At 38.6% G+C, this 26,162-nt stretch overlaps 1 protein-coding gene across 9 annotated transcripts in view; it reads left to right on the top strand.

The window, feature by feature from the left end:
• Positions 1-26,162, top strand: part of LRBA (LPS responsive beige-like anchor protein) — a 549,006-nt gene that overhangs the window by 425,430 nt on the left and 97,414 nt on the right. The window contains exon 48 of one of the 9 annotated variants that reach the window (XM_037897379.2): positions 1,320-15,258. The exons of the other annotated variants lie outside the window; for them this stretch is intronic. Within the exon in view, the coding sequence (XP_037753307.1) occupies positions 1,320-1,382 (63 nt within the window). The 3' untranslated portion in view covers positions 1,383-15,258. Of the gene's footprint in view, positions 1-1,319; positions 15,259-26,162 lie in introns of those variants that run through there. 9 annotated transcript variants of the gene reach the window in all.

Below are 26,162 nucleotides of genomic sequence, written 5' to 3'. Positions count from 1 at the left end.
ACTCTTGACATCTCTTGCTAGCTGCAGCTCCAGGTGCGATTTGGCCCTCCTGATTTCATTCCTACATGCCCGAGCAATATTTTTATACTCATCCCTGGTCATATGTCCAACCTTCCACTTGTAAGCTTCTTTTTTATGTTTAAGATCCGCTAGGATTTCACCATTAAGCCAAGCTGGTCGCCTGCCATATTTACTATTCTTTCGACTCATCGGGATGGTTTGTCCCTGTAACCTCAACAGGGATTCCTTGAAATACAGCCAGCTCTCCTGGACTCCTTTCCCCTTCATGTTAGTCCCCCAGGGGATCCTACCCATCCGTTCCCTGAGGGAGTCGAAGTCTGCTTTCCTGAAGTCCAGGGTCCGTATCCTGCTGCTTACCTTTCTTCCCTGCATCAGGATCCTGAACTCAACCAACTCATGGTCACTGCCCCCCAGATTCCCATCCACTTTTGCTTCCCCCACTAATTCTTCCCGGTTTGTGAGCAGCAGGTCAAGAAAAGCTCCCCCCCAGTTGGCTCCTCTAGCACTTGCACCAGGAAATTGTCCCCTACGCTTTCCAAAAACTTCCTGGATTGTCTATGCACCGCTGTATTGCTCTCCCAGCAGATATCAGGAAAATTAAAGTCACCCATGAGAACCAGGGCATGCGATCTAGTAGCTTCTTTGTGTCAATTGTGACAGCTTTCCATAATATGTCTCAATTTAAGTATTTTTAGTTTATTACAGAATTATTCCTTTTGTAAATTAGTAGTTTAACCATCTTGTTCAATTTTGTTAAAATGTCAAGCAAATTATAAAAATGCTGGTGCAGTTCTACAATCATTTGGAGTTAGAAAGCTGGTGAGAAGAACAAAATAGACGTTTGACTTGCCCAAACACACATCCTAATGGGGGGGGAAAAATTGGTATTATAAAGCACTGTTTGGTAAAAAGAAGTCCACATCAAAAATTAGAGAATAATTATTGGTCAATGTGGTGCATTGTTCCTCAGTGCAGGTTACTGTGCTTCATTCCAGAAAACATTAAACAGGCAACAGTCCTTGCCAACTGCCATGGCAACAATACTCAGTGCTGCCAACTACAAAACCTGTTTGGTTTTTTGTGTCTTCACTCTCCCTATCCACAGGCAGTCAATTTGTTAGAGAACTGACAGACATTTTCGAGGCCATTATGCTACTTGCAGCCTATAAAAATTCTTGGTACTTGTTGAGTTAGAGAACAGAGATACAGGATAATCTTAAGGTTAAGGCACTAGACTGGAACTCTGGAGGTCTGGGTTCTGTTACTGACTCAATCACTGTATTCTATTCCTGACTTAGACCAGGACTACACTACAACTTTGGTTGATACAAATTACATCGCCGCACATCTGCCGAAGTTAGTATATTGCTCAGCTACTTGCATCAGTGCTGAACATATTCCTTGGAGTGGTTACGTCAATGCAAAGTGCAGTGCATCCACAGGTAGGTATCCCAGTGTAGTCTGCACTGCTGTCCAGTGCAGTGCCTTTTGGGAAATGCTCACAATGAGTTATGGGGTAGAAATGAGTTTCTCAGTGATCTCCTGGAGCTAGATGTCAAGTTCCCAGCATGCAACTTTCTCCATCACTTTTAATGACATCACTATCCCACTATTTTCAAGCCTTTTTAAAAAAAAAATCCACAAACCCACGCAGCACTTTTTGCTGTCCTCCATCTCGGACAGAAGCGTGGAGCCTGCAGAGCTCTGCACTAGACACATGAAGGCTGCAAATACAGGATGCAAGATTTTCCAGTCTTTGCAGCCCGCAGGAGGAAACACAACAAAGGGGGACATGGTGATTCCTTTGGATACAGATTATGAGGGACATAGCAAAAGCCAATTCAAGACAGACCATGGTGAAAATGGGGAGGAGTTTCATTACCAGTTCTTAAATTTGATGAAATGGAAAGTAGGGATGCATTGTTTAGGTGTTACGTCCATTTGTATTTCTGCAGATAGGTGATTCCATATGGCTTTTTTGTTTTGAAGCTGTCATTTACATGCAACATGAGGGCTGAGGGGGACAATATCTGTAAACTCCATAAGTGTTTTAATGGTATCAAAAATCACTTTGTGTTTCTAGACAACATATAGAGAGTCTGTAAACAAAAGAGTCTGTTTACATATATAGTGTACACTGTCACAAAACACGTATTTAAAGTTTTAGCACACTGATTGATGAGGTATCTTAAAATAGTAAACTACATTTATTTGACTTTGCAGTGAGGCTGTAATTTTAATAAAAAATAAGTTATACAAGAGCTGTGTTCGTTAATCCAAGGGAAAAAAGGTCTTCTGTGCTCATTGCAGCTGAAGGAAAGTTGTACAGCCCAAACATGCAAGATGCTGAGCATCTTGTGCTCTATGGAAATCAATAGGAGTAGAAGGTCTGCACATCTTTCAGTATTGAGCCCCTAATCTCCATGAATCTTGTGTTTTTGCATGTTTTTAAATGTATCAATAAAAAGGTCACATTCAAATTTTGAGTACATTCCATAATCTTCCTCATACAATATTGTGTACACCTGGGAAATCTTGGCAGTATTGTGAAGAGATTGTACATTCTGAAAGGGAGATTTAGAGAACGTATAAAACATTTTAAACTTCACAGAACTGTGTTTTCTTTCTCCTTCCCAGCAGTTAAAGCTTTAAACTGCTCTTTAGTCCAAGTCTGATGACCAGTTACAGGAAACCCTGAGGCTATGTCTACACTTAAAATGATACAGTGGCACAGCTGCAGCGCTGCAGCTACCTCATTATAGCACTTCAGTGTAGACCCCGTCTCGGAAGGGTTCTCCTGTTGCTGTAGTTAATCCACCTCCCCAAGAGGAAGTAGCTAGGTTGACAGAAGAATTCTTCCATTGACCTAGCGCTGTCTACACCCAGCGAGGTCAGCAGAGCTACATCTCTCAGCGGTGTGGATTTTTCATGCTGGTTTGTGTTTTCAGTATAGACCAGTCCCATCCTTAAATCTTCGCCAATAGGCTTGTCTATACAAGGAATTCATGGAGAAGTTAGTATGAAATAACAGATTTGGCCATTAGCCTGAAAAAAGGAAGGAAAATGTAGCCTCATTTAAATACCTTGAGCACGTGTTTCATATCGGATATAAATGTAGAGTAATGTTATTGAAACAGTAGAATTACACTTGTGTGAAACTTTTGCAAGTGAGAGTAGAATCCTGTTGTATAGTTTGTATGTATTTTAAATTTATTATTTATTTATTTTTTAAATGTATTTTTAATGTATTAGGCATTGAAGTAGGACAGTGCATCAACATAAGCAAAAGAAAAGCAAAGTAGAAATGTTTCCCTGAGTAATTTGATATGAAACCCATTAGCGAGAAGATCTTTTGGAAGTATTGGAATAAATAAAAGTAGTTTAATTTCTCTGTCTATTTAATGTTTGTATTTTTATATTATATTCTGTGTGCATATGAATTGCTTACTTTTATTTTTCTGATTTTTCTCTTTGCACCATAGCTATCAGGCCAGAAGTTTACCTCTGTTCAGATCTCATCCAGTTAAATATTCCTTTTTAAATTTTCAGATGAAATTATTTTTTTTTTAATATTATTATTATTGACTAAATTTAATTGTTTCTATCCTCTCCCATCAGATTAATGAGGATAGTAATACTGTGTTGATTCCAGTCAGAAATCTGGATAAAATTTACTGTTTCATTTTACTGTTTTAAACAAAGTCCCATAAGAATATAACTTTTAAAAAAAATAGTGTGTTCAAACCCCCCACTCCCCTTTGGTTTTCATTTGCAAACACAGCAAGAAGCAGTGTTCTTTTGGTATTTTAAAATGAAATTTTAAAATGAAAAACACTGCAGATATTCTTTTAATGGGGCAAAATTAATCACAACATAAAAGGAAAAAGTTATTCTTCTTTGAGTGCTGGTTTCTTTGTGTATTCTACTGTGGATATGCATGTGCTCCATGTGCCAAAGACTGGAAGATTTTTACTAGCAATGTCTGTTTGTCTGCACATGAGCCTTTCTCCTTGTGCTCCAAACTCAGGGTATAAGGGGTGGTGTGGACAGACAGCTTCTCTAGTTCCTTTCTACTGCTGCAGAGTCTGAAATGGAACCTCTCAGGTCCACGGAGTTGCTCTTCAGTGTTTTCTGTAAATATAGTTATTATTAGATAGTTTTATAGTGTTAGTTCTTAAAGTTTCAGTATCTCATTAGTTATTTACAATTCGGGCTTCCCCCATCCTAACAACGTATCTCTCTTCTTCTCTGCATGAGTGGAGACAGATATATGACTCCAGAGGACCTTATCATCCCTCTGGATCCAGAGTGCCTCATTTTATAGGACCCTGGCCTTACTAGGAGATCCAACACCATCCGTACAGGATTGGTACAGCAGAAGAAGCCATTCTCCTATCCCTACCACCATCTGTGATACATCAACATCCACAATACCAGTGGGACTCCTTGAAGAATTAGAGCCTATGTTTTACTCCTGAGGGGAGTCGGACGTTGGTGAGGAACCTCATCACAGAGACAGGACGTTAGTCCAGACTGAGATTCCAGAATCTCCTGGGCCCCCTGGTGATCTTACCAGGCAGGGTACCCTCAGGACCAATAGTACCCTATGCCATGGGAACTGCCTCAAACAATGTTTGAGCCCTCTCACAGGTTTTATTGTGGGCAGTGAGATCCATACAGATGCTACATCAAATCCATACATTCCCATCAAAAGTCACAACAGCCCTCCCCTCCCAGAGAGGAAACTGAACTCCTCAGGAGACCATGGAAGAGGAGGAGGAAGAACCAGAACCAGCAGTCCCAATAGAAATATTTTCATATCCTGGTGAGGCAGTGCTCCAATGTCACTTTTTCTGCTTGACAACTACAGGATACTCCAGATCCCCCTGGAGGAAGTCCAAGAGACATGTCACAAGCTCCTTGACACCTTACAGAGCGCTGGGCCTAATAAGGTAGCACTTCCTATTAATGAAGCTATTTTGGAACCCCAAAAACCATCTGGCACATGCCAGCAACATGTGTCCCCATTCCTAAGAGGACAGAAAACAAATACTTCATACCAGCTAAGGAAGAAGAAATTTTGTTTTCACATCCTGCCCCAAACTGTTTAGTTTTACAAGCTGCCATTGAAAGGATAAGGCAACATCAGTCATGGGCCCTCCAGTAAAGAGACTAAACATTTGAACATTCTCAGGAGGAAGGCCTTTACTTCAGCATGAGTAGCAGCATATTTATGTGGCTACGATGTAGCCATAGTGGTGTATAAACTGGCCTGACATGTAGAAGTCCATTCTTTACCTCAACCAGCCTGCAATTCCACGCAGCTGATTACCAGGTGTTAATTTTGTCAGTTACTCAAAATTTGCTGAATTTACAGACGGTCCCCCACAGGAGAATAGAGCACAGTTTCAAGCTCTTATTAAGCAGTGTAGGTGGTTGTCATATCCTCTTTCTAAGTTGCAGTGGATGCAGCTGACGGCCTCGCAGTTGATGGTGACGGCTGTTATGTGTTCAGAGTCTTGGCCTCATTCTTCCAGATTGCCTAGGGAAGTGCAGTCTGCAGTAGACAATTTGCCCTTTGACAGGAACAACCTATTTAGTGAAAAAAATGGATGAGTCATTGCACTCTTTGAAAGACTCAAGGAAAACTCTCTGGTCCCTAGGGATAGACTACAAACCCAGACCAGCACCACAACCTGTTTACCATCAGAGGGAATATTAACCACCACAAAAACAAATGATGCAGCAGGGCAAATATAATGCTCTCCTTCCAACCACAGCCTCCCAGTAAGAACTCTGAGAGCTGTAAATCAACCCAGATGCAATGTCCTTCAACCAAGAAAAAAATTGATTAAAAAAAAATTGGTGGCCACCTAACCTGTTTCCCCAATACTTTTCAGATGACAGCAGACAAATGGGCTCTCGACATCATCAATTCTGGCTTTGTAATAGAATTCCTCTCCCCTACCCCTCCAAAACCTCTTTCCTTTCCCTCTTCAGGGACTGCTTTCATGAGAAGATACTCATTCAAGGTAAACTCCCTCCATTAACAGGAGCCATAGAGCTGGTAACTCCCTCAAGATTGGGTGGGGAGAAAGGGTTTTATTTAAGCCTAACCCCAGATGTCTACACTGCAGTTTTTGTAGCCCACAGCCCAAGCTCCATGAGCCCGAGTCAGCTGACATGGGCCAGACATGAGTGTTTAATTGCAGTGTAGACATATCCATCGAAAGAACTGATTGGTCTGTGCCACCTCTTATACATTCAGCTCTGAGCATGAGGAGGAGAAAGATGTGGATCAATGGACACTGCTACCAAAAATCTTCTAGTTTTACATGCATGGCATACATGCACATCTACAGTGGAATATAGGTAGGGACCACACATGTCAAAGAACTCTGGTTACCATATAAGGTAAGTAAATTTCTCTGAATCTTTTTTCCCTTTTAAAGAGCATGATGAGTTAAGGGGTCACTGTACAGGTTAGATCATTAACTAGGGAGGATGATAGTGCTCTCAATCTTTTTATTGAAATTCTAAGTGTAAAAGCAATAAGATTTTTTTAAGGGATTTTTAAAGGTACTCTCTTGATATCTCTCTATTATATCTTACTCCCAAATATTACCTTCTTCTTAAACCCAAGTGAAAGGATTACCCTCTGAAAAGTGTTCAGCAAAACTAGGAATGTAAGTGTTTTAAGCAAAATACAACAAAAAATATGAATGAGTTTAGATTAATACGGTTATGAAGCTATGCTAAGTCACAAAACTGCCTGTGTTATGTAAGATTAATGCAATTTTGGAAAGTGATTTCTTGGGAAGTATCTCTGTGTTTCTTCTCTTGGTAGAAGAAGTTAAAGTCAAAGTAGTCTGCCTCAAAATGTGAAATCGTAATAATCATTCTCAGAAACAAAATACTATGAACATGATACAACAAAATTAAGTAAGTCTCAGGAAATTTTTAAAAACAAACCAGTAATGCCTTCAGTAAAAATAATGCTAATGTAAATTAAATAAACCAGTGCTGCCTGGTGATTTACTATATCGATCAATAGTCACTGCGAAGGCTGCTGTTTCTGCTGGATCAGTCAATTTTTTCTCTTTTATGGACTCATCAAATGTATCTCTGTGATTGGCTTATTTTGTTCCAAGTTTAATAGCATTTTCCATGAGAGTATTCTAATGCATTTCCCTTAGTCCAGGACTATTTTCTATATAAAATATTTGTGCTTTTCTTTCCTTTTAAACAAAACCTTTCATTCAATATACTTGTTGTTCTTAAGTTTACTTGCAGCTGTTCTTTTCATTTTCTTATACCTTCCTACTCAAGCAAGGGGATGCTGCAGGAGCTTAATTTCCTGGAGGACAGCGTCTCCAGGAAATACTCTAATACTTCATTTTGTTTGTTGCCACTTATTTAAAATCCATTAGATGAGAAGGAGAAATGGAGAATTTTTTTCCCTGTGTTGCATTGTTTCTTACACCTTCTGTTTCATTAGTGCCTCCCTCCCCAAATCTAGTGCATCAGTGCTATATCCTTAACCATATATTATAGAATTATACTTTTTCTTTTAACCATAAAATATTAGAAAAGGTTACAAGAATATAGAATGTTGTGTAACTTTCACTTGCGGAAAGCATAGTCCATTGGCGTGATCCCACGACCGTGAGTCAGGAACTACAGAATTCTAACTATGACACTTCTGAAACAGATGCCTTTGTGAGCATGGGTAAATCATTTAACCCCTCTGCTTCAGTTTCCTCCTGTAAAAAGAAAATACTTACCCAAAAATATTGTTGTGAGGATTAATTGGTGTTTTGAAATTAAAATCACTTTACCTGTAAGTATAAAACTTGGTAGCAATAGTTTAGAATGCATTTTAAAATGTAGGAGTAAAAGCAAGTACAAATTAAAAATTACATTGTGTAAAATTGCTTATGTTCTTGCCCAAAATAGTATGTGCCACACTAAATTGATTACGTCTGATCTGAAGTATTTTAACTTATTTAATATTTTTTATTGGAAAACTTAAAAACACTCAAGCCTAGGTCTTGATCCTGCACTCATGAAAGTCCTATTGATGTCAGTTGACTACTCACATATGTTATGATTAACTGGAGGCTGATTCATCCTGGCACATGCGCCAGCCCAAGTACAGAGGATAGGCAATATGTGCCCTCTTTAGTCATTGTGCCTGCAACATAGACCAGGGCAGCCCTGCTAAAGTAGTGCCACTGTTGCGCTGGCTACTATGGAGCTTTGTGGGGACACAGAACTACTGGGAGGTAAGAAAGCTTGGCCTACTTCTTCTGCTTCTCCCCAGAACATCCCCTGCGCCTGGGGCTGCTATGAAGGCAGCATGAAGCTATTGGAATTGTCTCTGCACCAGGGCATAGAAGTTATGTGCAAGGTATTTTCCACTGTGGCCCTTTTGCATCAGCCTAACTGCTGTAAGGAGGTTGCAGAATGATGATGAATCTGGCCCCTGGTTTGGAAAATTCCTGGTACGCTTGCGGATAAGCAACTTTACTGAAAAATACATGTATTTTACAATCAAAATACACAGTTAAAATAGAAAATAGAAGGTCAGTGTTATAAAATTAGCCTGCCTTTAGCTAATACAAAACAAGGTGAACTGGAGGAAAAAGGAAAGAGTAGAACTCCAGATGTGGAAGTGTGGGGAAGATGAAACAACAACAAAAAAAAACAAAAGGCCAGAGTCTGTTTAAATGGTGAAAAGAACCAGGTTGCGAATAGAGGAGTTTTAAAAAAGGAGAAGAAAATCTGCTAGTGGTTCAAAGGGATGGGGGAGAGAGCCAGATTCTGAAATGAAGGGTGATTATTTAATGCAGCCAAGAAGAATATTAGAACACGGAGAATGATGATATGCCGTTGGGAAAGAATGTAAAAAGCTGAATGACAACAAAGTGTGAGCATATTAATTTTTTTTAAAGGATGAATGTTGAAAGGAAAATAAAAGGCAGATAAATGTCCTTTAATCCACATGGTTGATTAGGACCAATCTAGACAACTAAATTTGGTTTCAGCTATTATGTTATTAGATGTTTTAAAATTGGTGTCTGAGAGCAAAAACAGGGAGGACAAAAAATATTGCTGTGTGAAATGAAATGGGAAACAATGTTATTTGAGCTATTACCACATTGAATAGGTGTTCACTAAATCTGCCTGTCTCACATTTGCCTGATCCCCTAATGTCTGTGACTGGACACTTCCTGTTAAACTGTGCTGAGTGAGATTGAAAATATATGAAAAATTGCAGTAAGAACTGGGTTCAGGTGATGGAGGAGACCATTTGAAAATGCTGTCGCAGCTTCTTACTTCATTTTAGTGAAAGGTGAGAACTGTGAAGAAAAAGTTGCTTTGCAGAAAGAATACTGAAACTTGGTTTATCCCATAGTATGAAGTGATGTGGAAGCACTTCCAAGTAGTAGAAATATATTAGTGAGAAAGACTTAATTAGGTAAGTTTACTGTTGTATTTCTTGCAAGGTCATCTGAAGTTATTTATTGGTCACATGGGAAAGTACTCTGCCAATTTTGTATTTAAGAGATGTTATGTTCATAATCTAATAATTGCATAAATAAGTCTGTATCCTAACTATTGGTTAAGAAAATGAAACCTTTTTGTAGGGTTTATATATATGGAGCTATGGAGAAATAAACTGAGAATTTGTGGCCTTCAACTGAACTAGGGGAGGGGAAGCAAAAACATGGCCATCGGTGCCCTATATGGAAAGACAGAAAAAAAAGTCAGCTGAGACTTTGCTTTTGAGTGCTTTTCCCTGGCAACTTTCTGCTTTGTGAAAATCCAAGATGAAAAACAGCAGTGTTGCTAAAACCATTTGAGGTTCAGAGAAGAATGATGAGAATGACTAAGGGCTTGGGATAACTTTCATCTGAAGAGAGATTTGGATTGTTTATTCTAGAAAGAAGAAGAGGGGATGTAATAAAAGCATGTACAGTAATGAATGGTAGAAAAGGTAGATCAGGAACTTCTGTTCTCCTTTTCTCATAAGAACAAGGGAATGGATTAAAAAAAAAATAAGTTTCACACAATGTATAATTAGAACACATTGCCACAGAATGTCATTCAAAAACAGATTGGACATTTATATGAATTTCAAGACTATCCAGGGTTGTTATAGCCAATGCTAACAAAAGTTTTAACAGGGATATAAAACTTTCATGTTCCGGATTTAAGACAAGTTCTAACTATTATTGACTAGGATGAGACTTTTATAAATGACAGACTATTTCACATTTCCTTAGTGCAAGGTTTCTTGCACCTTCCACTGAAATATATTGTGCTCACCCTTGTGAGAGGCAGGATTCTTAACTAGACAGACCATGGGTCTAATCCAGTACAACAATTATTATTGTGTTCTTATAAAAGACCAAATCTAAGAAATTTAGCATCAAGGTCAACTCCCAGGTGTATTCACAGAACAGTTCCTTATTTTATTTTGGACTCAAATTTTCCTTTCTCCCATCTAGAAGGGAGAAGTTAGAGGAGGCTTTTTTTGTTTTTGTTTTGTTTGTTTTTTGGGAAACTGTTTACTTCAGATATACTGACTCTTGAAATTGGGGCTACATTAATATTAATTATATTAAATATGTTAATCCTTCTGCATTTTTCTTGTCTTCAAATCTTGGTCCCACATTTGGGTCTTTCTTGGCTGGAGTACTCTTGTTGCTTTAAAAAAAAATTTAAGGCATGGCTAGAGATATGAACAATGGAGGCAGTGTAACCCGTATCTAAATTGGTCATTAACAGATGACAGGCTGAGCAGAATTTGTGTTCTGTAGATAAGCAGACATAAAATGTATACTTGTGAGATACTTCAGGTCCCATGGATATGATGTGTTCTGTTTGTCTGAACCAGTGTTTCAGAAGAATATATAGTGCAATCCAACTGCTATTGTCTTTGATAGGAATTTGATTAGGCTGGTAAAAACTTAAAGGGTTCGGTAGCTTGCAAGTCATTGTATATGAAGGTAATTTAAGAGGAAGTAAGTCATTCAAAATATTAGGCAGTCCCAACTCAAAGATAATGACAAATTGTATGTTATTTTCAATGTTGAAATTTATGCTTTTAGTATTTTTCTGTGTGATTTTAGAAACAATGTTCTGTGCAATTAAACAACATTCTTATTTTAATAAACATTTTTAGAACACTTTTTAAAATGTTCAGTATGTTATGTGCAATAATATATAAGTGTGTATCTATATATCTTACAAAACTGGGCAAACCATTCTGCTTCTAATTCTTCATAGAAAATATTTGAGGTATAAATTAGAAGAGTCGTTAAGGCAGCAGGCAGTGCATCCTTCTAATCACAACTGACATTATCTCTTACCATCTGCTTTCTGAGGAGACTAAACATTTTGTAATGAGGATTGGGAATGGAAGATGGAGTATAATGATGCTCCAAGAGTTCCTGGAGTGTTCTGTTTTCATTATACTTTGTAGGAACAAGCAAAACTTTAAAATAATAGGATGTAAATATATGGTACTGAAAGTGTTAAAATAAAAAGACTAGGAGTTGATTAACTCTCTGATATACTGATATGGAAAATAATTAGTTGTTTTATTAACCCATGTTTTAATGACTTTTAAAAGTACTTGGCTGCTTGGATTAATCATACAACAATGGACCTGATGTCTGCACTCTCTAAGTCCTCTTTCCAGACAGATGCCAATCACATCACTTGAGGAACATCCTGAGGCCCTGTCTATACAAGAAAGGAGAGAACTGTGTTTAAAATCCATTCCAAAACCATGTTAAAACAGACCTCCTATTTAAATATTTTTCAGCATGCTTTGGCTGCTAGTGTGGCCAGGCTCAAGCCTTAGCACAAATTGTGTTCAGACCTGGCTTTGACCATGTTTTCTGAAATCTTTTCTGAGTGGAGTTTGGCCTGTGTAGACTGGCAGCTAAACTATACATGGAGTCATCTTAGAGGACAGTTGGGTTTGAATGTATTTGTTAAAAAATGTTTTAAAATTAATCTCTGACAAGTGTAGATAGGTCTCTGGCCCCCATTTGTGCCTAAGCACTATGGTGTTGGGCACATTAGAAATCCACATACAGTTGAGACAGCAGTTTTTTGGACAGGCCTACGAAACAAAATTTTTGCCACCAAAATATAACCAATTCCTGTCTACCAGGATCACAGATTACATCTCACTGACTCATTTTATCCAACAAGTGTGTCTGGTGTAGTGTGGGGGTAGGGAACATTTTTAGTTTTTTTCTCCCAGCTGCTTTATTCTTTCAGCCCGAGTGAAAGGTTTATGTTTCCAAGACAATCTTCACAAGGAAAAGATTTAGAAACTTTTTTTAAAAAAGAAAGGTGAGATTCTTCTTTCTGCTTCTAGTTCTTATGGAGCCCAGCTCTACAGACAGAAATCCTTCAGGACCAGTAGTCTGTAGTTTATTTTTGAACTCAGGTTGCTAGCATGGGACTTGGCATCATGGGAACTACATAGTTTAGCCAATAAAATGTTTGCTGACTGTTATTTGCCCTGGGGTTTGTATCATGATCAGTGGAACTGGAGTCAGGGGGGACCATGTACTCTAGAGGACACCCAGGGAACAGGATACATGGGGAGTTAGGCTGGGAATAACTCAGTTCCCACAGGGTTTAGTAATGTTCCACTTGTCCAGCTTAACCTGTATTCAGCTTCAGTCTTTGTGAATGAAACATGATGGCAGCATCTCAGCTGTGAGTTCTCTGAAGTGCAGCAGCTGGCAATGTGAGCCATGGCAATTGGTCTCCTGGGAGCCCTGGATTTTGCAGGCACCAACCTAGCCCAGTGATGGAACCAGTGGAGGTTCTAGCTCTACACAGACCTGGCCATGCAGGAGGATGATAACAGCAGGAAAATAAAACTGTTTTACATTATTGGGGAACAAGCCAGAGAGACCTGCATCACAGTAGTCTTAGCGACTTTTTGCTCCCCAAAGCAGAATGAAACTGGAGCAACACAGGTTTGTCACTGGAGATCATAGACCTCTGTGTTGCTGTCTTACATACTGACTTCTGTATGCAATTCTGGGGACTTGACAGACTCCCTAATTTGGGACAGGATAGTGTGGCGCTTGGGATCACCACTTACGGGAGAGGCTGATCTGGGAAGGCAAGCTCACATTAGACAGCAACTTAGACATGGGGTGTGCAGCAGAAGCCTCGGGAGAAAGGACTGGATATAGGTCTTTTGGAGGACAGTTGGCTGCTTATTCCACACAATGTCAGAGACCGAACAGGGGTATGCCCAAACAGATCAAGTGCTTCTGACGGTGGTATTTGGAATGTAGTGGTTGCCACCCAGTAATAGTGCAATGAGACCACAAACCCATAGAGCAGTGTTTCTCAACCAGGGAGATGTGTACCCCTGGGGATAGGCAGAGGTCTTCCAGGGGATGCATCAACTCATCTAGATATTTGCCTCATTTTACAACAGGCTACATAAAAAACCCTAGTAAAGTCAGTACAAATTAAACTTTCATACAGACAATGATTGGTTTATACTGCTCTATATATTATACACCAAAATTTAAGTACAATATTTATATCCCAATTGATTTATTTTATAATTATATGGTAAAAATGAGAAAGTAAACAATTTTTCAGTAATAGTGTGCTGTGACACTTTTGTATTTTTAGGTCTGATTTTGTAAGCAAGTAGTTTTTAAGTGAAGTGAAACTTGGGGGTACGAAAGACAAATCAGACTCCTGAAAGGGGTACAGTAGTCTGGAAAGGTTGAGAGACAGTCATGGAAAAGCTCCTTCCTAGTGCTTCAAGGAGATTGCAGTGCACATTGATACACCTTCATACTACCAGGGGTTGTCCAGGACAATTACCTGTGTTAACTGGCACCCTGAGCAGGATATATGTACCCAGAATCAGCTAGTTGGAGGAAGGGGATCAGGACATAAACATGCTGTGTGGTCTCCCAGTTTCAACTGCAAAGCTAATGGAAATCAGAGGCTATGGTAAAGGACATCCAACTACAGGCAGTCAAGAGAACGATATTAGCAGGATGGCCAGAAGACAAAAAACAAATACTGCTAGGAGCAAAACTTAGCTGAGTGTCCACGATGGAATCATATTTCAAGGACAGAGAGCTGTTGTCACCATCTCATTATGTAAGGATATCATTCAAAAAATACATGCCTCGCACCTGGGCATTCCTTAGTAGAAGTGTGTGATGCCTGCTGGTCATGTGATAACCATCAGCAGAAAGAGACTGCTACCACACGAGCTGCTCACCCAACGCTGGGAAAAGGTGGGAGTGGACTTATTTGCCTTAAGGAACAAGCAGTACTTGATTACAGTGGACTATTATTCAAATTTACGGGAGGTTGATACCCTGCCTGATAGAAGAAGCAAATCAGTGACTAGCAAACAGAAGGCCCACTTTGTGAGATATGGCATTCTGGACATTGTATTCGCTGACAATGGACCACAGTTTGTCTAGAAAGAATTCAAGAAATTTGCACACAAATTGGTGTTTGACCACAACAGCTCTGCCTCAGCATACCCACAGAGTATTCGGGAAGTGGAATCAGCTGTGAAAGTAGCTGAGAGACTGTTACACAAGGCTGTTTCTTTTGTTCAGGGACCTTGTTAGCATTTTTTGCACACAGGAATACCCCATCACAGGGGCGCCAAAATAGTCCAGCGTAGGCACTGATGGGACAAAGGACCAAAACGCCACTAACAATTAGGGGAGACCTGTTGCAGCCCTAAGGATGGGTACACTATCAAGAGGAGATGTCCAAGAAGCAGAGAAAGCAGGCACTAGAGTCTGACAGACCAGCCAAGGATCTACTGTGATGGTTCTCAGAGCATCCAGGACTGAGAGTCACCTTGTTACCCCCCAGTGAGAGGCAGTCTTTCTTACGGTAACAGGGTGTCAGCTCCCTAACACCACCAGTCTTTCAGCCACTCAAGCACTCTCCTGTGGGCTATGCCCACCCTGTCTTCACCTTGCAGGTTAGCAATAGACATGCCCCAGTCTCTTTGAATTGTTCCCCTGTGATATCCAGCCCCTGACACTGGCTATTCACAGAAATCCCAGATCCTCTGCCCCCAAAACTGCTGTGTACCCCAGTTTACCAGTTTTACCTTAAACCACCACTCCTGTAAATCACACAGCACTTGTGAGCACTTACAATAAAACAAATGGAGGTTTATTTTAAAAAGGTAATGATATAAAATGAGAGAAAATGATGGAAATAAATGGTTACAATACAAAACAAAATCACAAAACACAAACTTGGGTCTAAACTTATCAATAGTTACCTTTCTTATCTAATAAAGTAGGTTTTCCCCCCAAAGTTTGGTCTGTTGCAGAGCTGGCTGGTTTCTCCAGAACCAGGATGCAAACATTCTTGAAAATGCCACCATTCCACAGGGGTTTTCCTTGGTCAATGGTTAAAAAGTGCTTCTCCACCCTCTGTTATACTGAAAACAGCCATTTGTCTCTATTCGCAAATAGGGTGAATGTCTGTCTTGTTGTAAAATTCCTTTTTTACATTCAAGTGGTTTCAGTTATTTGCAGTTGAAAGTCTTAGTATTGTACAAAGCTAAACAATTGAGCCTTGCATTGCATCACCGATTGAAGATGTTGGTATGGCAACTCCCCGCCTCCCTGCCAAAGTGAGCCATCACCAAGACACTTTATTCCCTGGTGACTATTTTCTACTCCAGGTCCATAAAGCATACTTTTAATATAAATACGTTGTTCCTTAAATATTATCTGTACATAATGATTATGAAACTTGACAAGTTGTGAGCTTTCTGTAGATACCTTCCATGTCATTCTCTATGGAAAAATATTCTGTAAGACGTGTTTGGTTACTCATTTTGAAGACAGAGATCTTTTCTGGTGTGCTCATCTGTTGAGGAGAACAAACTATCTCAAGAACTACGTAGCTTGCTGAGTCTGTTGTAAGGATAAGATTGCAGCTTGGCTTTGTGCTAGCAACCTCTGACTGACAGGATAAGGAGTGGGGGATTGGGTGTCAATTATTTGTTTTTAATGTTTGTTTTCCAATATTTGTAAAATAGAGAACTTGTATCATGATCGGTGGAACTGGAATCAGAGGGTCCATGTTCCCTGGAGAGACTTTTATGGATGTGACACCAGGGAACATGGAGAGTTGGGCTGGAAAAAATTCAGCCACATGGACACAGCAGTGCACAGGGTTTAATAAAGTTCTACTTATTCAACTTAACTTGCATTCAGCATCTCTCTTTGTGAATGAAACAAGTTTGAAGGAGATTGGCTGGGGTACGCTGTTGTGGTTGTGCTACTGGCTCTGGCTCCTTCTTGTTTTTGTCTCTCTCTCTCTCTCTCTCTATTACTCCCTGAATACTGCTCTCCCGTGTCCAGGAGAGATGGGTACAGCACTCCCTGGTGCCTCATACCTCTGAGTCTATGATCATACATGAGTATGGGGACTATGCTCTATTCTGTGTCTGTGGGACAATAGAAATCCCATATAGAGTGGCCACACCATAAAGAGGTGGCCTAAAAGTTTCCTCATCTCCTCCAATCAGAAGATTGTTGCTGAAAGTAGCTAAAACCAAGAGTCTCATGGCCAGAAGAGGAGACTCACCAGGTTTGTCACCTCATTCTACACCAAATGTTTTGCTTACTTTTTCAGAGATACTTTCATCTTGTAAACTTCTGTGTTAATAATAAACAAGAAAAATTGTAAAATGTTAATTTATTTTTTATTTTTGCTAGAATGTGGCTAGGGGAATTGGAGAGGATTGGAAAGAGGAAGAACGGGTTAGGGATATGAAGCTAGGTAGCTGGCTGGCCTTGTGACAAGATTTGGTCTAGGTAGGAGGGCTGAAGACAAATATGCAGAGAGGGCAAGTGGTTCAGTAGGGAGCTCCGCTGACCTGCCACGGTCATCAGTCCAAAGAGCAACCTCTGTTTCTTTCCATCTATGCCCTCCATTTTCTTTAACAGCAGTAGTCCCAGTACAACATACCTGCTAGAGTCCTTCTAAACAGATTTCAGAGTAGCAGCTGTGTTAGTCTGTATCCTCAAAAAGAACAGGAGTACTTGTGGCACCTTAGAGACTAACAAATTTATTTGAGCATAAGCTTTCGTGGGTTACAGCCCACTTCATCGGATGCACAGAATGGAACATATAGTAAGAAGATATTTATATACAGAGAACATGAAAAAGTGGAGTAAGAGGCTAATTAATTAAGATGAGCTATTATCAGCAGGAGAAAAAAAACTTTTGTAGTGATAATCAAGATGGCCCATTTAGACAGTTGACAAGAAGGTGTGAGGATACTTAACTTAAGGAAATAGATTCAATATGTGTAATGACCAAGCCACTCCCAGTCTCTATTCAAACCCAAGTTAATGGTATCTAGTTTACATATTAATTCAAGCTCAGCAGTTTTTAAAGCTTTTCTGTTGCAAAATTGCCACCCTTAAGTCTTTTGCTGAGTGGCCAGAGAGGTTGAAGTGTTCTCCTACCGGTTTTTGAATGTTATGATTCCTCATATCAGATTTGTGTCCATTTATTCTTTTGCATAGAGACTGTCTGGTTAAGATTCCCTAAGGTGAACAAGAAGGGTTTGCCAGAGGACAACTTTGCCCCTTAGGCAATTTTGGCTGAAAGTCCCCTCATTCTCCTGCCCCAATAGTGTATGTCTTGGACATGGTGATGTGAGGGGGCATGGGGAGACAGAGCGAGGGGGAGAACTGCAGACAAAGTATATTGAAAAACTGAGCTTACAGCTGTGCTATAAAACCAGCTTCTAAAGCCAGTTAGGCAGAGCACAGTGCTGTACTGAAGCTTTGCAGGTCTTTCATACTGGGACTCCTACTGTCAAAGACCATTTTGTTGAAGGGAGCTTTGGGAGGGTGGTACATGAATGCTGGTGGTGGAAGATATAGTGGTAGGTAGGATAAAGGACTGGTATAAATTGCAGGCATGATCAAAAGAGGGAGATAGTGGCTAATAAGGCAGAGAAGCACACAGAAGAATATAAATAGCTGCAGGGTCTGGGCAGTTCTATTGATGCTTTTTGTGTCACTAAATACAGTAAATAAGGAAAATAATTTATTTTTATGTTTAAGTGCAAAAATTGAGAAGTGGCCTGTATCTGAATTTTTTTGAGGATCTGTATATATGTGATAAGTGGGAGTTTGTGGTGACAGTTGTTCTTAATTGCCGGAGGACAAGCCTCCCCCCATCCCAACCCCTGCATGCACACACCCTAGAAAACTTTTCAAAAAGGGCTAATTTTTAGAAGTTTCCTTTTTAAAATAGTAAATATTGTAACAAAAAAATATTATGGAAAATGTATTTGTCCTTTGAAGAATTATTTTATTACATTTGTTAACTGAATCTAGTCATTAAAGTGTAAAATAAAGAGATTTTACTACTCTAAGTGTAGTCTTCACAATGGAGTTACTGTGAGCAGCTACTTAATATGACATATAGGTATTAAAAGTAGTTTTAAAAAATATTATTATGTGGCTAAAAGCTAGAGCGACTGCCCAAAAATGTTGTAAGTTAGTACGGGTAGTTCTTGAGTAATTTGTACTAATAATGCAATCATGTCACATTTATTAGCAAGAGGATTGTATGTAAACCTTTAATTTCACTGTCCTTCAGAATTCTGTTTCAGATTTGAAATGTTAGGATCTTTGATATGCAAATGTGTATTTAGAGTTATAAGTGATTTTAGATTACCTTTAATATTTGCTCTGAGATGTAAAAAAAAATTATATTCAACTGTTTATAAAATGAAATGTTATTAAATGAAAAGGTGTTCTGAAAGAGGAGACATTTTCAATAAGCAGTTTGAGAACTGATAACTGCTTTTTCACTTATCTGATCATTTCATGCATGTTAGCTTTCTATTTTTGAAGCAGTGATGTGTAAACAGATTTCAGGAATTCTGAATGTTTTTGGAGTGGGCTGCACATTTGTGACCCAAGGATTAGTAGATAAAGGGTAATACCTCTTAATTTGGGGTCATGAATGCTTAACAGTCATGTGCTGACCTTACAGTCATTAAATCTCTAATTCATGACATTCAGTTGCTTGCCTTGGTGTCTTGAAAGACCATTCTAAAAGTCTGCAATAGAAAAACATGAAACACTTCTCTAACATGGAATACTGTTCTGAGGAGGAGGAGTCCTGGTTGTAGCAGCTATAAGTCATTTTAAAACCATAATTATAGTTCATTTTCTGCTTTATATTCTTCTTGATTGAGTTTAGAAATCAGTTACGTTTCCTATTTACTCTTCTGGTTATGGACTGAGTAGGGACACACCCAACTTTGTTGGTGTGCTGTGCTTGTAGTCTTTTTTTTTTGTTCCTTGTATTACAAAGTTTTGGGATGTATTTATCTTTTTTTAATTAGACTATGGATAGACCAATTGTTCTGCTCTTTGGCAATATTGTGTATTTTAATTATGTGACTTTTAAATTATTCATTTAATTTAAAAAAAAACCCTTTAAAACAATTCATTGATTTGGGAAAACTGGCCTCATTTCTTCAACATTTTGTTTAGAAGGTAATGAGAAAGGTGCATACATAATAGAAATCTGAATATTTGAAATTCACTAAAGAACAAAAACTATTGCTTCCACAACTGCTGACTCTCCTGCAGTCTCTGTTGTAGAGTATGTGTCCATAAAATACATATGCATGTATACCTGTGTATGAATGTATTTGTGTACTGTAGCCTCACTCAATAAGTGGTAGGTTGCAAGGTAACGTATCACAATGCTTTTCCAAAGCACTGGATTGTTTTAAAATTTTTAAAATTAAATAAATAATTTAAAAGTCATGTCAATAACATACACAGTATTGCCAAAGAGCGGACAGTTGGTCTATCCACAGTCTAATTAAAAAAGAAAAATACATCCCCAAACTTTGTAAAATAAGGAGCAAGGAGTGGGTAGGAGACAGGGTGGGACAGAGACAGGTTAAGGAAGATGGGATAAAAGGGGATCAAGCTTGGGGGGGAATGGACAGAAGAGTCTGTGCCCACTAGAGCACGATCGAACCTCTCACAGGTTAGTTCTGACCAGACTCTGTGTGCACCAGCCTCTCACAGTTCTGACATGTGACTGGACTGTGCATGTACCACTCCCCTCAAGAGCCTGGAATGGAACCCAAGATACTTGAGTCTCTCCATTCCCCTGCTGTCAGCAAATATCTGGCAAAAAACAGTGGCAAAGTGAGTGTCTCCTCCCTCTCCAAAACTGGTGCACATATGTTATCAGTTACTCAAGAGTCAGAGGTCTGTGTGGTGGACAGTTGCTGATGGCCCAGGTGTGTCAATATGATGCCACATGATGGAATTTGTTTTTTCAGTGTGCTTTTTGAAAAACCTAGGAAATTACGTACAAAAATAACATTAGAAGAGCATGATTAAGGTTGCAAAGTGAAGCATTCAGAAGTTAGGAAATGCAAGACTTAAGGTTGTATGTGCAACCTTAATTCGGACCCTTGTGTGTATTCATTGACAGTCTTTAATTACATGATCACGTACAAGTTTTTCTCACTGAGTGCACAGGATGAACCAGGGTTGTGTAGTGAAGAACATAGTTGTCTTTAGAACCCTTGCTTCATTTGTTGCAGAAGTTGGAAGGTGTGTGGTGGCTACACCTGGGAAAAATATTTTTATCAAACTGTTCATTCGTTGAAAAATGGAGTTTCAGTCACTCCAAAACTATTTACAAATTTGTGAAATTGTTTCATCCAAAACAAAATATTGAGGAGGCAGCCAACTCCCATATAGCCTTTAGCCCAGTCATTAGAACACTCACTCAGGATGTGGGAGACCTCTGTTCAATTCCCCCCTCTGCCTGATGTGGAGAAGGAATTTGAACTTCAACCTTCCACTTTGTAGGAGAGTGTTCTAGTCACTGGGCTATGGGATGATCTCTCCTGTTGAAACTGTTCCACTGTGTATAATTAAATAGAGAGGCAAGGTGAGTGAGGTAATATCTTTTATTGGACCAGTAATCTGTTCCACCTTGTATTTAGCTGTGACACTGAGCATCTTTCCCAGACCTGAAGAACAGCTCAGTGTAAAATCAAAAGCTTGTCTCTTTCACCAACAGAAGTTGGTCTTGTAAAAGATACTACCTCACCCACTTTGTCTCTCTAATATCCTAGGACCAACAGGACTAAACCACTATAAATAAATAGCCATTGGAGCAGGACCTACCAGGCAGTAGAGTCATTCTCACTTACTGGCTTTTCATTTCCATTCACAGGGGCAATTAACAGTCATTCACAGAAAAAGACATGAGGAAACTATTAATTCTGTCTTCTGAGCTGGGTTTGAATAATGTGCAATAAATATGGTGTAAGCCACACATTGACCAATAGGGAGAAAAAATACGGAATAGCTGCTCATTAAGTGAGCACCACTGCTAGAGGTAGGGCCCTGTGGAAAAAATTAGTATGTGATCATTGAAAACTGTATCCGAGTGAATAAGCACAAAGGGACCAAATGATGGTTGCACAGGCGTCCTTAATTCTGGCATTTCTTAATTCTAGAGTGCTTTAATTTGCAACCATAATAATGTTATTTCGCTGTAGCGTGTGTGTAAGAGTAATTAAGTCATCTATTTGCTTTATAACACAGGAGAATCAAAAAAGAGAATATGAAGAAAAAAACAGAAGTATGGTTTGAGTAAAGATAACTAACTGGATGCTTGCAATTTCCATTTATGCAAGCGTTTTCTGTGAATGCTTCCAAAAAGAAATATATTGCTGTACTTAACTGGACAAGTTCAGGAGGCCCTTGAACATTGGTGAGGACCATCACGTGTGTCCCGGGAAGAATAATTTGGACTCTATTCACATTCACAGTAAACTAGATGATGTCCTGATATAGCGACTAAGATTTTCAAAAGTGGCTTGTGATTTGGGTGCTTCCAAAACTAGGCTTCTTCAAGATGGGCACCCATAGATTGAGGCTATGTCTATACCGCAAAGAAAGACCTCTGGTGCAGAGTCTCAGTGCCCAGGTCAGTTGACTTGGACTTGTGGGACTCAGGCTCCAGGGCTAAAAATAACAGTGTCGATGTTCGGGCTGAGGCTGGAGCCCGGGCTCTGAAACATAGGTCTCAGAACCTGGTTCCAGCCCGAGTCCAAACGTCTACACTGCTATTGTTAGCCCTGCAACCCAGCACCTAAAGTCACTAGACATTTTTGAAAATTGTGACACATGAGTTTTCACTACAGCATTTTGAATAATCTTGCCATATTGCAAGTGGGTTACACACTGTAAAACAACTACTTTATTGCTAATGTAGATGGTATGTAAATATATATACCCTATGCTTGCTATTACTATTTAGCATCCTGTGAGCTATTCATAACCTATTCTTTTTTTTTTTTTTTTTTTTTGGTGGGGGGAGGGTTTAAATGTGAACATCAGGTTTTGCCTTGTATAGAACTTACATACAGTTTATACCACAGGATTTTTCTACAATAGGTGGTACCAGTTGTAAAACGTTTATAGACTTATTATTTAGATGAATTCTTCTTTGTATGTCTTGGTTGAAGAGTTTTGGGGAGGAAGTTGTACATTTTCAGAAGGTTGAACAGGGAGCTAGGATTCCTTTCAGCTGAGAATGGCAGCATATCTTTTAGCATATCTTCCTACATCTCTAAATTCTTTGTGTAAAGGAATTTTGTCAGTCCAAGAAAAAACTGGAAAATCTGTCAGCCAGAGTAGGAAGTGTGCTATGGAGGTTACTTTGAGGCTTATGCTGTCAACTTATCTGTCTTACTAGATGATAATTATGTAGACCTGTTTTAGCAGCCACAAACACTTGTCAGAACAAATGAATTAAAAGAAGATAATGAGTATGTCAGACCTTCTCTACAGAGGGTTCCATCAGAAAGCAACCTGTATTGAAATATCTTCAGTATATGGTTGCATGAAGTTTTCAAACTTGTATTTAGCTGAATTGTGGGAATTGTATATCACCAAGAGTTTGAGCAGCTGTGAGTTGAAAAATTATGTAGAATTCTGAGCTATGGTTTTGTTGGGAGAAGACATAAAAATTATCTAGGGAAATGGCACGTTAGTTGTTCATTGAATGGATACGTGTCATTGTAAAAATCAGTATCACTTCAGTCCTTAGAATAACTGTTTTCTGATGGGCCTGGTGATGTGTTGTTTTCGGGATCTGGATTAGGGCATTAATTGCCAGGCTAGTGGAGGCTTACTGAGGTTAACAATATAAGTAAATTTTCTGGAATTATTTTCAATCTTCACTGTGTTGCCATTACTTTAGAGTCAGTTAATTTTTTTATCCTGATGACAGAATTGATATATTAAGAAAACCCAACAAAGCTCAAAATCAATTATGTCCTTAAGGAAGATATTTGAGCTTTGTTAATTAATATGGGACCAATTCCATGCCAGATATTCCCCAGGTAAAATGAACCCTATCTTGTGGGTGAGAATTTGTCAGAAGATTATGCCATTAAAGTTCGTACAGCGTTTGGAACATGTAAAGCACTAAGTATTTGCCGTAGTAATTCTATAGGATTTACTTGTTGACGCTGAAATTAGACTTGGATTACATACCCACTCCCATTTCATTGCAGAGTACTGCAAGGTGTAAACTATGGATAAATCTGTTGACCACAGGACAGTAAGAATATACTGTGTGTGAAAATATTACAAAAATATGCATCTTGCAGACAATTGTAAGAGTTTTGTATGTATAGATAGGTTTTTCTGTTCTTTAGGACTAAAAAAATTAGTTTATCATTAATCAAACAGAGAAAAGTTTGTGCAATATATGATTGGAATCTGTTTTGCTGTCCTTTCCCTTCTTTAGCAAGTTGTCAGGTTGCCATAAAAAAAAGGGGGAACAAGGAAAGGAAGCAGAAGAGCAGATTCATGTAAATTAATAACTACATCCTTATTATGGAATCTCCTGTTGGGCTTGTGGCACATTTGCACAGCTCCTGACAAGACAAATGTTTAGAGCAACTGTTTCTTTGATCACATTGGGGGCAAAAAAATTGAGTGGATATCAATTAAGTGAATATATTATGGCAAGCTCAAAAACAAAGACAGACATTTAGATGGATATATTACAGAATTATGGAATGGAAAGAGTACTTGAGCTGAAAGAAACCTTATACTATCGTATCTTCATGCACAGTCAGATTGTCACCCTAAAAGGCACTGACACACTAAGCATTTGGGTATGCCGTCAATAGATCTTGCATGGTACGGCAAAAGAAAGGGAATCTGCCACATGGCTGATTATACACAGTGATCATGTCAATGTTTGTTGGTATAGAAAGATTGGAATGTTTATTGGTGACCCAGGAATTAGTTTCTGAGAGTCAGCAAACTGTTGATCAGTCTGATAGTGAAAAGTACTGCCATTTTTAATGCTTCTGGAACAACTCCTTTCCCCTTTATGGAGGGGATAAGGAAGATAGTCAAAACAGTGGCGACCTTGTGGAGGGTATGTAATTTATTTGGAGGTATTTCGTTACTTAGATGGCTGGGGAGTAAACAAATCCACCTGGTACAAACAAATCCACGTGTGGGAATCTGGTTGTTTTGGGGCAGATAAAGTTTTATAATGCAGGTTTAAATTGGAATAGTGGAATGACTTAAAACAGTTACAACTTTTTTCTAGCCAATATAAACGGGTCATTTGGTTTGCAGTTGTATTCAATTATTTTAAAGCTAGTTACAACGTATTCTATTGTAAAGCTATGACCTTTGATCTCCAAAATGGGTTGCATGTCTTTTGTGGGAAGCAGGAAGTCTTGGGGCAAGTGACACTTGCAGCGCAGTTTATTTTACTTGAGGAATTTAATTTTTTGTTTTCCCCCTTCTAGAACTGAAGACAAATCTCTGTTTCTATTGGATTATAAATAGGTTCTGGATAGTTTCAGCTGCTCCATAGTGCAGTGATATTTTAATTTGTTGGGTAGACATGTTTACTGTGTATTGTGTAGTTTATGAGTGTTACCATAAATGAGGTAATCTTGCATCTTGTTTTCCATGTGTGAAACATTACATGAGCTAATGCAGCTGCACCACTGCTTGCTGGATGTTAGTAGATTGTATTTGGACATAAACTTTATGCTGAACTGTTTTAAATATTTGTACTAAAATTGGAAATGCTGCTTTTAAAAGTGTTTTATATGACACTAAACACCAAATTTCATAAATTAATATAAAAAGTTACAGAAAATATAGTAAATTTCTACTTTGCACCACCAGTGTTCTCAATAGTGGTGGTTCAAGAATGATATAAAAATCATGACAAAAGTGCTAATTTATGTTAAGTTAGTGTTTCATGGAATGGCTCATATTAAGTATGTCTGAACAGTAGCAAGCATAGCATACTGTAGCTGCCTCTCATTCATGTTTTATACAAAAACTGAATTTAGAATTTGAAGTGACACATGGGAGTTTGGGGAGAAGGGGCAGCTAAAGCATTTTGGTTATTTTTTCTGCATATTTAAAACAACCTTGTAATTTTTTTCCCCCACAGTCTAGTTACTGCTGAGCAAAAACACTCAAAGCATTGTATCTCTATTTATTCACTGATTTCTATTTGCAGTTTTTTCTGTAACTTAGAGTTCACTCATTTTTTCACAAGCACTTAAAATATGATAAATGGTAAATAGCATAGAATATCAGTATATTTTTATTAACTCTAGTACTGCTATTTACATATACCTGGTGTTGAGCTACATTTATATTGTTTTCCATATATAATAAATATAATGAGCCTGTGTATATGTTGGATCAAAAATGACAATAAAGACATTGTTTTTACAAGATTAAGCACTCAAAAGTAAGGAAATAATAAAGTTAAGGTTTCACATGCAACCTTAACTCTGCCCCTTTTTTGTATGCATTATGATGCAACAATTTTTTTCTCATATGGTTTCTCAAAAACTATAATTAAATAAAACCTTCTTGTCTTAACTGTAACTTAAGAAATTCTGTGTGTTACTCCATATATAGAAGGTATATCTTTAAACATGTCTGGGAAAAAAAATCAAACAAATGTGGACATTTATTTAAAACCGTGGTAATCCCTGCCTA

This window comes from Chelonia mydas, chromosome 4, assembly GCF_015237465.2.
Source record: "Chelonia mydas isolate rCheMyd1 chromosome 4, rCheMyd1.pri.v2, whole genome shotgun sequence".
Lineage (NCBI taxonomy): Eukaryota > Metazoa > Chordata > Testudines > Cheloniidae > Chelonia > Chelonia mydas.
Note: the sequence above shows the minus strand (reverse complement) of the source record. Positions and strands in the feature narration are given on the sequence as shown.